This window comes from Mauremys mutica, chromosome 1 (assembly GCF_020497125.1).
Source record: "Mauremys mutica isolate MM-2020 ecotype Southern chromosome 1, ASM2049712v1, whole genome shotgun sequence".
NCBI classification, from domain to species: Eukaryota; Metazoa; Chordata; order Testudines; family Geoemydidae; genus Mauremys; species Mauremys mutica.
In genome coordinates this window covers 101,435,078-101,448,113 of record NC_059072.1, presented here as the reverse complement: position 1 = coordinate 101,448,113, position 13,036 = coordinate 101,435,078, and the positions used below count along the sequence as shown (strand labels likewise).

The 13,036-nt window shown below is 45.2% G+C and overlaps 1 protein-coding gene across 2 annotated transcripts in view; it reads right to left on the bottom strand.

The window, feature by feature from the left end:
* The window catches only part of LOC123368410, a 239,342-nt gene that overhangs the window by 67,023 nt on the left and 159,283 nt on the right, over positions 1-13,036 (bottom strand). For both annotated transcript variants that reach the window (XM_045013182.1, XM_045013190.1), the window contains one exon: positions 5,178-5,444. In XM_045013182.1, the coding sequence (XP_044869117.1) occupies positions 5,178-5,444 (267 nt within the window). The remainder of the gene's footprint in view (positions 1-5,177; positions 5,445-13,036) is intronic.

Sequence of the window (13,036 nt, the reverse complement as noted above, 5' to 3'; positions counted from 1 at the left end):
GTAGACGTACCCAAAGAGCAGGATGCTACCCTGAAATGCATCCAGCCCCTGTCTCTCAGGGTTAATTAGACAGTTGCTCCAGCCCGTCGGTTTATGGGGACTGAGGCAACACCATCTGGTCTCTAGGGCTGGGGTTGAGATGAGAAACACCATCACACTGAAATACCCCCTCCCTCCCAGAGAAAAAAGGGGAGGCTGGGTAAGTGGCAACATCTGAGTTGACATCTGTGAATGTGGTGCCCCAACCAAACTGTCTTCAGTTCAGCCCAGACTGGGATTTACTCTCTGTGTAAGGTAGGGACCTGCAGCTAACCATGCAGAAGTAAGGGGTGTCTCACACTGCAGTTATTGTTGTAACTCATGTGCAATGTCCTAGATACCTTGTGATGGGAATTAATAAATAAATAGATACTAAATGTCTGGATTCTACCCTATAAAAGATCTACTCACGACAGAGTCTGCCTCATTTTTCGTTTTATTTTGGGGTCCACAATTTTATGTTTGACATTTTAAGAGTTCCTTTTTTTACGTCTCTTATTTTCCAAGAGAAAACTTGCCATCTCTTTTAATTTTATGTGGCTGCTGCTTCTTCTTTTTTTTTTTAAACAAAACAAAAAGAAAAACATTTTGATGCACATTCTTGCGGCTGGTCTTCGTCCCCATTGCTCACTTTATCAAAAGCAGATGGTGTTTGCTGAATTTTATTTGTTCCAAAAATAAGCAACATCCAACTGTTAGCTACAGAAGTGTGAAAAAAGGCCTGACGTGTGAACAAACTTTCTCCCCCTTATTCTAACACAGAAAGAGCGCGACTATTTCTGTATATGCAATTCATCAAACCCTTTCCATCACCCAGCAAGTAATTTTCCCTTCTAACCTACCATTGGCACACACCACTCTAAAACAGGTCATGTCAAACGATAAATGTAGATTAAACTTAACCAGAGGGTACCCCAATACTCTTTGTAATGAGGATTAGCATCCATTGTTTAAACTGATGCAACCCACAGATGAGGGAAGACACCTGCTTTGAGGCTCCCTGCTACCTCCCTGGATTCCTGGATTGGAACTGCGCTGCTAGTGAATTCACAGCCTGCAGCTGTTCTTAGAACCACTCTGTAAGGTATAGAGACAGAAGGCCTCTGCAGAGGTGGCATTGTCTCTCCAGGAGATATAAGCAGTTCCCAGGGGAACCACAGTTTTTAGGAGCTGGACTCCTGCTTCTGCTGCTAGAGTTGCGGGGGGAAGACAAACCTGCTCCCCGCTGACAGAAAAGTTCAAAGCATACTCAGGGAGAAGAATTTCAAAGTTTTCCTGCCATGGTACTCTCTTCCATGGGCTTTTCCACGGGGCGGGAAGGGCAGTCTAGGCCAGTGGTGGGCAACCTGCGGCCTGTCAGGGTAATCTGCTGGGGAGCCACCAGACCATTTGTTTACATTTGCACAGCCGCCTGCAGCTCCCAGTGGCCGCGGTTCGCCGTTCCCGGCTATTGAGAGCTGCGGGAAATGGCAGCCAGGCCTGTGCCACTTCCTGCAGCTCCCATTGGCCGGGAATGGCGAACCACAGTCACTGGGAGCTGCAGGCAGCCGTGCAAATGTAAACAAACCATCTGGCAGCCTGCCAGCAGATTCCCCTGACGGGCTGCGTGCAGCCCACAGGCTGCCCACCACTGGTCTAGGCCCTGGGAAATAGGCTTGCCCTCGGTTACCATTTTCACAGGGTTAAACAACGTATGGTTCAAAACAGTTTATAAGAAATTTGAGCAGAACAAAACCTTGTGTTATCCTTTGGCTCTGAATTTCAAATGTAAGGTTCTGAGACAAAGATTTCCAGGCCTGGAATTCCACAGCTCAAAGGTGTTTAGTGCTTCCTGTGAGCAGCTGAGCATCTTGTGTAGACTAGGGAAAAAAGATGCTTTTCTTTCCGTCAGTGTTGCTTAACTCAGCTGAAAACCCCACTGAATAACTATGTTAGACACTGTTTAACACCTTTAGCTCAATTTTAGCAGGTCAGGTCAGACCTGCCCCTCCCTCAGGCTTTAGCATAAGCTAAAGTACAATGGCTTTGTCTTGACTTGAGTTTAAGCTATCTAGCAAGAAACCTTTAAATCTGGTCCAGTCTATGCAAGCCCTAGTGACCTCGTTGGGAGCTGAGGGCATTTGGCCGCAAGCAGAAGACACTTAGCAGGACCTTGGTCTTGACATGCCAATCCCTGCATAAATACAGGAGCATGAAGCTTCTGGAAACATCTTTTCTGAATAAAGTAAAAATATATATATATACCAAACCATCATCATCCCTGCAAGGTGCCCTATTATGTTTTTAAACTACTCCCAGTTTGTTTAGCATTTATCCAGAAAAGTCTAATTATACTTGTCGCTTAATGCAAATTGCTGGATAAATAAACATAGAAATAGGAGCTTAGTGACTGTTAGGTTTTCTTTAAAATTCTGTCTAAAGGTTCATTATACTACACACAAAAGAGAAGGGAACGTCTTACAATGCGCTTATTAAAGGCACATTTTCTACAGAAATGATCATAGTGTGGTTGTATAATAGCATATCATTTGCTTTGTTGGCATTTCCAGCATGAAGCTTCCAGACAGGAGGCACGAATAGTGAAAGGGGCTGCAGGGATGCCACTTGTGCTGTGAGAGGTGTCAACAATTATTTCATGGAGGCGGATTCTTTACCCAACAAGGGGAGCATATCACAGCATTAGCAGAATATACACATTTACCCGGAAAAAAAAATGTAGCACCGTACAGCAGTCAATAAAACAAAGGAACTTATTTCAGTACATACATCCTATAAGTTGTGGAGCCCCCTGACTTCCTATGGATTCAAAACCTTGAAGGAGATAATGGTAGTTTGTCTGAGCAGCCACTGAGTAACGACTAAGGATATGTTCTAGCCCACAGCAGCTGTGAGTCAGGTTCTGCGGGTCTTGAAGCTGGGTCCACATGAGTCCTGGGAGTCATCATACTCCAATCCTCGACCCAGCAGCTGGGACTGGGGTCCGTAAAGCCCAGCAGGGGCATGAGCCCTGCCGTTAAGCTCTCACTGGGAGAGCTTCAAGGCTCCTAATTGAGTCACACCTCTGTTCAAGCCGGAGGAGGAAATGGGAAGTTGTCCATACAGCTGGGCTCCACCCTGCCCGTCTGGTATTTACCTGTACATGCCTTCTGAGCCTGACCTCCTGGGAGCCTGACTCAGCCTGATTTCTGGTAACTGACTCTTGATTCCCACCCTCTGATGTGTCTCTCGATTCTGATCTCCTGGTATCCCAACCCAGCCTAATTCCTGGTAAATGGTTCCTGGGCCCAGGACTCTCAGCCCACACCTGACACTAAACTGTAGGCCAGGCCACCCACACCCCGGCCCTGACATTGTACTGCTGCAGCACCCTAGCATAGACACGTCCTACACTGATCAAAGGGGTTTTTCTATCCATGTAATTAATCCACCTCTCCAGCGAAGTTGCTGGAAGGATCCTTTTGTCAACTTAGCCATGTCTACACCGGGGGTTAGGTCAACCTACCTAAGCTGCTCAGGGTGCAAAATTCTTCACAGCCCTAAGCAATGTAGCTAAGTCAATTTAATGTTTAAGTGTAGACCAAGCCTAAGAACAGACCTCAGCAGTTTGCCCTGGGCTATTTTAATGTAATAAGTTAAAGGGAACAGCTATAAAACTGGGTATATTCAATTGCATTAATCCTGACTTTACCCCTGCGCCACAGGCGATGCTCCATAAGTTTGAACAGGGTACACAGCTGGGCACGGCTGTGGCTCCATTTAAATTACTTTTAGTATCTAACCTGACACAGAAGATACTATCTCTATGCATGGTGCCAAAACAGCCCAAAGATGAGTTCTGCATTACCTACCATCTGTCACAGAGCCGGAGTCTGGCTACTGATGACATTGTTCCAGGGGACTGTTCGCTTAAGAACACTTCTTTCAATTTGGCTGTAGCCAGGTTCTAGGTGTGTGGGTGGGTCAGGGCATTAATGAATGAACATAAAGGAGTTTTTTTGTTCCACCTCTTTGTGCTCTCAAGAGACTTTTACTTGCTAGGGCTGATGGCTGTTTTAACCTTGTCAGTCCATTCCCAGGAGTTGTGTAGTATCCTGTGCTGCTTTTGGAAATTTTGTTGTTATCCTGAAAGGGCAATTATTAGGGAAGTGGGGATTAAGTCCATTATACATTGTTTGGACAACTTTCTTTTCACTGAGGGTTGTGACTCAGAAACTTGCCAGCACATTTCAGCCTCTTTTCAGGAACTGGCAGCAAAACGAGGAGCGCTGCTGGCTGAGGACCTGGCATTTGTGCTGACTCTCATGTTGTGGAGCTGGATATTCTAGGCAGCGAATCAAGGATAGCAGAGGCAGAAGTGTCATCTCTAGGTCACTGGTACATTCTATATTGGGAGCATCCAAAGCCATGTACTTCCAGCTGGCCACTGCTATGTCTGGAGAGCACAAACCTAAGCACTTTATTCAAATCATAAATGGTGACTGCCTAGCATAGCAGTAATTTCTAAGAGCTTAATTATTATTATCTGTGATATGCTGGATGCTTTACAGAATCCTTGGACCAGTCCCAATGCCAGTGGGTGTGGTCTGATATAGCTCATGGTTCAGATACTATAGTGAGGGGTCTGTAAAAAGAATTGAGATACACAGATGCTCAGCTTGCAGGCTGAGTTCCCTTGGAAATGTGGAGCCTATGATGGTGACCTTAGGGCCAATGACCCCAGTGATTATATAGATAATGGCTAGTGTGAGGAGGTCAGGCCAGATGGCTACAGGAGAGTGCTCATATTGGGTTTCGGGAAGTGCTAAAGGACCCTCCCCTAGCCTTTGGGGAGGATCCACAAGGTCCAAGAACTCAAGTAATTATGGGGGACAACCAAAAATGTAACAGGGGCAGATGTGAAGGTCAAAGGGTCAAACAAAGGGAACCTGAAGGGGACACCAAGCAGAGAAACCCGGACAGCGCCCACTGCTCCTCAAAGGTGTCAAGGGAGCCAACGGACGCCGCTCAGAGGAACTCCACCCAGATATGTGAGCAAAGGCAGGATCGGAAATAGGCCCCACAGTCGCAGGAAATTCCCTCAGCCAACCTCCTCTTCCTGGAGTAAACAACTTCAAACAAACTCAAACATAAGAACTCACAATCTTCGAAGTTGGAGATAGTCCTAGTCTCAGGTGCTTGGAATGCAGGATTTTGAGTCTCCTGGAGTTTTGAGTAAATGTGTAAGGCTTGAGCTTGTCTTCCCTCAGCTTTTCGTTGTTGGTCCATTCCCAGCAGAATGGTGTGGTCCAGATTGGAAGGTCTTCCTCTATTTGCATGACTGGGTGTTCTGGACTCTCCAGGCCTCTTATCTCCAATGCAACAGCCATCCATATCCTTATTTGACTCTTCCGCTGGTTCTTTCAGTACTGGAAGATATTTAACACACATGAAGGTAATAGCATTAAGAACTGTTCTGAATAGGAAAAGAGATGAGGGACCAGGTATCTCCCCTTTGGCCATTTCCCAGCACACTTTTGAGAGAGAATGTGACCTAAAAGATTCAAGCACAAGATTTGGAGTCAGACAACCTGGGTTCTAGTCCCAGCTCTGCCATCTATTTGCTGGGTGAACTTGGGGAAATCGCAACCTTTCTGTGACTCAGAGTGGGAGAATACCTACTTCACAAATTAATGTGAGGCTTCGGTAGTTAAGGTTTGTAAAGCACTTTGAGATCCTCAGATAGTACATATTATAGAAGTGCAAAGGCAAGCTATTGTGGAGCATTATACAAGTTGACACAAGTATTTTTATTTTACATCACCTACACAGCACTACGTATGAGTCACCAAGTCTCAAGAATAATTGTTAATACAGGCATCAACAGCTACACATTTTGTTCTGCTCCCAGTCCAGTTTACCCTTACTGATACTCTGAGTGTTAGTGTCTAAAACAGATAAAACTTCAAAATTTGGTTTACCAAATAATAGTAACAGTTGATGCGTGCCTAACCCGTTCCTGCTCTGCTCTCATAAAAAACATCATCTTAAGAGACCAAACATATATTATTTCTTCTCATTTGTAAACATATCTATGGTGCCCACCTTACATTCTAGATCAGGGGTAGACAACCTATGGCACGCGTGCCAAAGGCGGCACACGAGCTGATTTTCACACTGCCACTCACACTGCCTGGGTCTTGGCCACCATCCGGGGGGGCTCTGCATTTTTATTTAATTTTAAATGAAGCTTCTTAAATATTTTAAAAACCTTATTTACTTTACATACAACAATAGTTTAGTTATATATTATAGATTTATAGAAAGAGATTTTCTAAAAATGTTATAATATTTTACTGGCACACGAAACCTTAAATTAGAGTGAATAAATGAAGACTCGGCACATCACTTCTGAAAGGTTGCCGACCTCTGTTCTAGATTATGGGAATGATCCCACTTCACCTGTTTTCTTGAAAACCCTGTGAATAAAACAATTACGAACCTTCTCATAACTGTTGTTCTTCGAGATGTGTTCCTCATGTCCATTCCAATTAGGTATGCACGTGATGTATGCATGGCAGCCGGAAAAAATTTTCCCTAGCGGTATCTGTTGGGTCGGCCTGGGTGCCCCCGGGGGTCATACCTTCATGGTGCTCAATATAGGCCCTTCTGACCCACCACTCCCTCAGTTCCTTCTTGCCAGCTATTCCGACAGAGGGATAGGACAGCAGGTACTGGAATGGACATGAGCAACACATCTCGAAGAACAACAGTTACGAGAAGATTAGTAACCATTTTTTCTTCTTTGAGTAATGCTCATGTCAATTCCAATTAGGTGATACCCAAGCCTAAATTTTGGAGGTGGGGCCGGCGCTTAAATGTTTGCTGACTGGATCACCACTCTACCAAAGGCTGCATCATCTCTGGCCTGATGGGTAATTGTATAATGCGATATGAAAGTATGAATGGAGGACCACATTGCTCTGCATACTTCTTTGCTCAGAACATGTGCCAGGAACACCGCTCATGAAGCTGCACCCTGGTGGAATGCGCTGTAAGCGAAGGGGCCGGTACCTTCGCCAGGTCATAGCATTCCTGGATGCAGAACATGATCTATGACTAAATCTTTTGGTAGGAGACTGGAAGCCCTTTTATTCTGTCTGCTACTGCAACAAACAGCTGAATGGATTTCTGGAATGGTTTGGTTCACTCGATATAGAAGGCTAATGCCCGGTGAATGACCAATGAGTGAAGTTTTTGCTCCCTGTTGCTTGAGTGCGGCTTAGGATAGAAAACCAGGAAGAAGATGTCTTGGCTGATGTGAAACTGTGAAACAACCTTAGGAAGGAAATGTGGCCCCATTAGTCTGGAAAGGACCAGATTGAGGTTCCAGGCCAGGACCGGCTGTCGGACATGTGGATATAGCCCGTTGAGACCTTTCAGGAAATGGCTGACCATAGGGTAAGCAAAGACCAACCAGCCCTCTGCACCTGGATGGAAGGCAGAAATGGTGGCCAAGTGAACCTCTATTGATACATGGACAGCCCCTGCTGTTCAAGTTGGAGAAGGTAGGCCAGTATAAGGGGTATGGACACGAGTGTCAGAGACGAATGGTGCTGCGCTGACCAGATTGAAAATTTCTTCCATTTGGCCAGGTAGGGAGCCCTGGTGGAGGGTTTCCTACTGCCCAGGAGAATTTGCCTGACTGGATCCGAACAAGTGAACTCCATCAGGTTCAGCCATGCAGCTTTCATGCCATGAGGTGCAGCAACTCCAGGTTCAGGTGCTGGGGATGGCCGTGATCCTGTGTTATCAAGTCCAGGAAGAGTGGCAAAGCGATTAGGGCTTCCACAGACATTTTGAGGAGAGATGTGTACCAGTGTCAACGGGGGCAGGCTGGAGCTATCGATATCACCGAGGCCTTGTCCCTCTGAACTTTGAGGAGCACTGTGTGAACGAGAGGGATGGGAGGAAACACATAGAAGAGGTGCCCCCCCCCAAGGAAGGAGGAACACATCCGCGATAGAGCTCAGGCTGTGATTCAGGAAGGAGCAAAACTGCTGGCACTTCCTGTTGCATTGCATGGCGAACAGGTCTATCTGGGGAAAGCCGCACTGTTGGAAGATGAAGTTTGCGACATCCAGGAGCAGGGACCACTCATAGCTGTGGAATGACCTGCTGAGATAGTCTGCCAACTCGTTCTGTACTCTGGGGAGGTATGATGCTTCCAGGTGTATCAAATGAGCTACACAAAAGTCCCACAGCCTGAGGGTTTCCTGGCAAAGAGGAGAGGAGCGTGAACCCCCTGTTTGTTTATATAAAACATCGCTGTGGTGTTATCCATCATAACTGATATACATTTCCCTGCCAGGTGGACACAGAAGGTCTGACATACTAGGTGGACCACTCTCAGCTCTCTGACATTGATGTGGAGAGCAAGCTCTGCCTGAGACCATCCTAAGGTCTCCCAGATGTGCACCCCACCTCAAGGCTGACGCATCCATCACCAGCGAGAGGGATGGCGGAGATGTGGTGAAGGGAAGTCACGCACACACCACCTGCAGGTTGAGCCACCACAGGAGGGAGTCGAGGACCTTATGAGGCAGAGCGACAACCCTGTCCAAATTGTCCTGAACCAGTCGATATGCCAAGCTAGCTATGAGTGGACACTGCAAAAAGACGCTTGCTGAGGCAAGAGCTAAAGGCATTCTGGCTAACCATCACTGGCAGTAAGAAGGAACTGAGGGGATGGCGGGTAGGCAGGGCTCTCTATTCAGCGCCATGAGGGCATGACCCCAGGGGAGGGCTAGGCCAACCTGACAGATATTGCTAGGGGAAAACTTTTCCAGCTGCCATACTCATAGCGCATGCACGCCTAATTGGAATTGACATGAGGAATCACTCAAAGAAGAACTATTTTTGTCTATGCTATTGGACCGACACATCTCATTATTAATGTTATTTTAAATGACAAAATAGCTAGAAACATTATCAGCTGCAGATACTGAGAATCACAATTCAAACCCCTCAATCTGGCAACAGAATATGCCAAATCCCTGTGACAATTTTAGAGGTTCTACTTTTGATATTCAGGCTTTTTCCACTGAAGACATATCCATTCTCTTTGCTAATAAAGCTCAGCTAAACACAGAGTTTGATGAGCTAAACAGAAGAGAGACCAGCCACAAGACTTGAATAGTGAAGTGTAACAGGGTGTACTGGCCCACAGAGGCCCTGGGGAGTCATTCTTCTGGACCTACCATGCCGCCCCCCACCCTCCAATGGATGCTGGGAAGAAACCCAACTATCTCTTCCTCTATTTCAGGATTTTATCCAGAATCAGCATGGGTTAATCAAGTAGGTTATTTGGCAATTAGGTATTGTTAATATGCCAATTAGGAGCTATATAACCTGCTGATCTTTGCTGGGTAGGGAGAAGGGAGCTCAGAGATCAGCCAGACAGCCCACAAGTAAGGACTCTGACCCATGAAGCTGGCCTGGGTGATTTTTCCCCCTGTGCTTTGAAATATTTATGTTTCCTTATTATAATTGCAGCCATTAACAAACTATAAAGTAACAGTGGGGATGGAGAGGCCCATGTTTAGTTTGTTCTACTAACATTATAAAATAAACACATCAGTGCAAGAAGTAGGGAAGACAAGATATTTTTCCTGCTGGACCTGTTACTGAGAGGGAAATCTTGGGTCCATTTGGGTGAACTCAATAGGTTATATATAGAACACCAGTGGAGACCAAATCCTGCTAACCTTACTCATATAAGTAGTTCCCTTTATTTCAATGGCACTACATACATGAATATGGTGAGGTGGGTTTGGCCCCAGCTGGAGCAAAGTTAAATGAAGAGGAGACCAACAAGTATAATGGCAGCTCAGAATGACAGAAGAGTTAGTAACGCTATGGAGCCCATTTATGCCAGCCAGTGTGGTTGTGACAATGGGCTGAAGAGAGCCATGATGCCTTTCTGGGAAGAAAGAGAGAGAGAGAGAAAAAAGAAAATTGCCAGTAAAAGAAAAATCCATTAGCAGGAGGGCCATCAATAGAGGAGATTCCTAGTTGGCGAGGAACCTCCTTTGACAGAAAATTCCCTACATTTGTTGATTCTAATCCAACTGGCTTGATTTGAATTTGTAACCACCAGATGCAGTTCAAGCAACTATGGATATTTGAAAGAAAATCAAATAAAACCTTTTAAAATCAATAAGTAGCATTCTTATACACAGATGAAAATGATAATCAGTCAAGAAATGGATAAAATTGTCCCCCCCAAAAATATATTGAAAGACCTCTGGTATCAAGCTGCCTTTCATTTGTATACATATCAGATTATGGAAGATCTCTCTTTATACATTTTTAAAAAGGATGGCAGCCTCAGTTCAATAGAGTTAGTGAGACAATCCTTTAAGCTGTGTCAAAATGCCAGTTATCCTCAGATGCCACCCAGATTTGAATAATTTTGAGAAAGACAAAACCACAGAAAGGCGGAATCGTCCTTTGACTGCTGCTGCTTTTGACATGGCTGCCTCCTCTCCTTCTCTCCTTTTTACCAAAGCATCTTCCTCTCTCTATCAGCCATGACAAGTGCCAATCAAACCTTCTGTTTTCTAAGGGTTTTTTTTGGGGGGGGGGGAAAGAAACATGAAACATTTTCTAACAATCACTGAAGGAAGGTCTACTATCAGTGTGTGGTCCGGGGGAAGCCAGCCTTTTCCTTTTTCACTTCTAATCTCTGACCCACTGTTTACCTCTTTTTTATTTACATTTTAATCTCTCTGTTCCTCCAAAGGATCCTAAACAAATTGTAGGTCAGCATGGATTAGGCTGCTTTGTTACCAATGATTAGTACATTTACTTTTGCTTTAACATCTTCAGCAACAGCTTAATGTCAAAAAGACCCAGCAGAGGTTTGTTTTATCTCAACCGAAACTATATCCACACTGCAGTAAAAATGCATTTTCTGGTTCAGAATAAAACTAGAACACAATGGGTCCACGCTGCTAATATCTCGACTTTTTTAAGCATCCCCCTTAGTAATCCCACAGCTCAGAGAAGTCTGTATTAAGCAAGCTTTCCACCACATTCTATGCCGTTTTTACCACGGGACAAGTTAAAAATTAAGCTTCAGAAGATTTTCTTAAGAGACCAAATTCTGCTCTGATTTACATGGGTGGAAATGAGGAGCAACTCCACTGGTTTCAGAAACAATTCATAAAACAATGGTGTAGACAATTTTGCTAAAAGGGAGTATCCAATTGCTAAGAAAATACCTTGAAGTATGTGGACAGAAATTAATGAGCAGTATTATTAGATACACTGGGCTAAATTCAGAGGTGAAGTTTAAAGTGGTTGAAATCAGACCTCCATAAACCACCCTATACTCAGGCCAACTCCCATAAGCCTACTTATACCTGCTCTGCTAATGTTTAATGGTGTCAAAGTTAGTGTAACTTACACACTGAGGGACTATAGGGAAGTATAAATGAAAGTACAGTATGTAAAGTGCTTTCGCTTATACCTCCTTGACGTTTAAGGCTATGTCCACACCATGAGCTAGGCGTGTGATTGCCAGCTCTCAGACATACTCATGCCAGCTCGCTAAAGCAGTAGTGTAGCCATGGCAGCAGGGTAGCAGCGAGTGGTGGCATGGGCTAGATGTGCCAAGTACAAAGCTGCTTGAACCCCCTGGATATGTATTCAGCATGGCTAACCCGGGCTGCCACCCACCGCTTCCTGCGCTACCCTAGCTACACTACTGCTTTTATTGCACTGAGAGCTAGCACGAGTATGTCTCTGGGCAGGTCTACATTTAAAACGCTGCTGCGGCGCAGCTACACCACTGTAGTGCTTCAGTGAAGACACTCCTATGCCGACGGGGGTTAAGTCGGTATAACTGCGTCATTCGGGGTGGATTTTTCACATTCCCCCCCACCCCCCCCGAGCAACACTGTCATACCGATGTAAGTTTATAGTGTAGACCTGGTCTCCATGAGCTGGGAATCATACCCGTAACTTGCAGCATAGACATAGCCTTAGTGACACCAACCTGCACTTCCTTATACATCAACAAAGCCGGTGTAAGGAAGTGTGGCTTTGGCTACACTTGCACTTCAAAGCGCTGCCGCGGCAGCGCTTTGAAGCGCTAAGTGTAGTCAAAGCGCCAGCGCTCAGAGAGAGCTCTCCCAGCACTGTCCGTACTCCACCTCCCTGTGGGGAATAACATACAGCGCTGGGAGCCTCTTTGGAGAGGGTGTGTTTTCACACCCTGCTGCAGCGCTGCAAATTTGCAAGTGCAGCCAAGTTTAAGGTCTTACCAGCTGCTAGGATCATCTTCCTTTCCCATTGTTCTGGCCAGGTCAGCCCTTGTTTTAATCTTTCCACTGGCACTCCCATTTCCACCACACCAAGTTCAAGGTTTGTGTCATCACCTTCAGGGCCCTCTGAATCTCTCCCATTCCCCGCTTGTCTCCTCTCCTCTCTACTTGTGTTGCTCCCCTGCCCTCGGTTCTACCAACAATGCCACCCTTGGTCTCTATTTGTCTGCATTTCCAACAATCCGCTTCGTTCTTTCTTCCACATCTTCCCTTTGTATGTATGGAATGGCATCCCTGAACTGAGTTATACACTCTCCTCCTTCTGATCCCCCCTCAAAAACCTCTTCTGCTGTGACGCCTACAGGAAACTACCTATCTAAGAACAGCTAGGCAGAGAAGATGTTGAAGACAGCTGATATTTCTATCAATTTAACAAAGTTGTATGTTGATCTTTATTTTAGAACTTATTTTTCTGGTTTCCATGACTGGATTTAAATGTTGATACGAATGGCCATGTATAATGCAGCCTTTTACTGTTTCTGCGTTACAGAAAAATATATACTTTTAAGCTGTTATCCAATAATATTTTTGAAGTTTTAGAAGGTTTAGGAACGCACACATACACACAGAAAGAGTCTTACATATCACTTCTGAATCTGGCCCATAATATTGTTTGTGAAGTGCAATATATA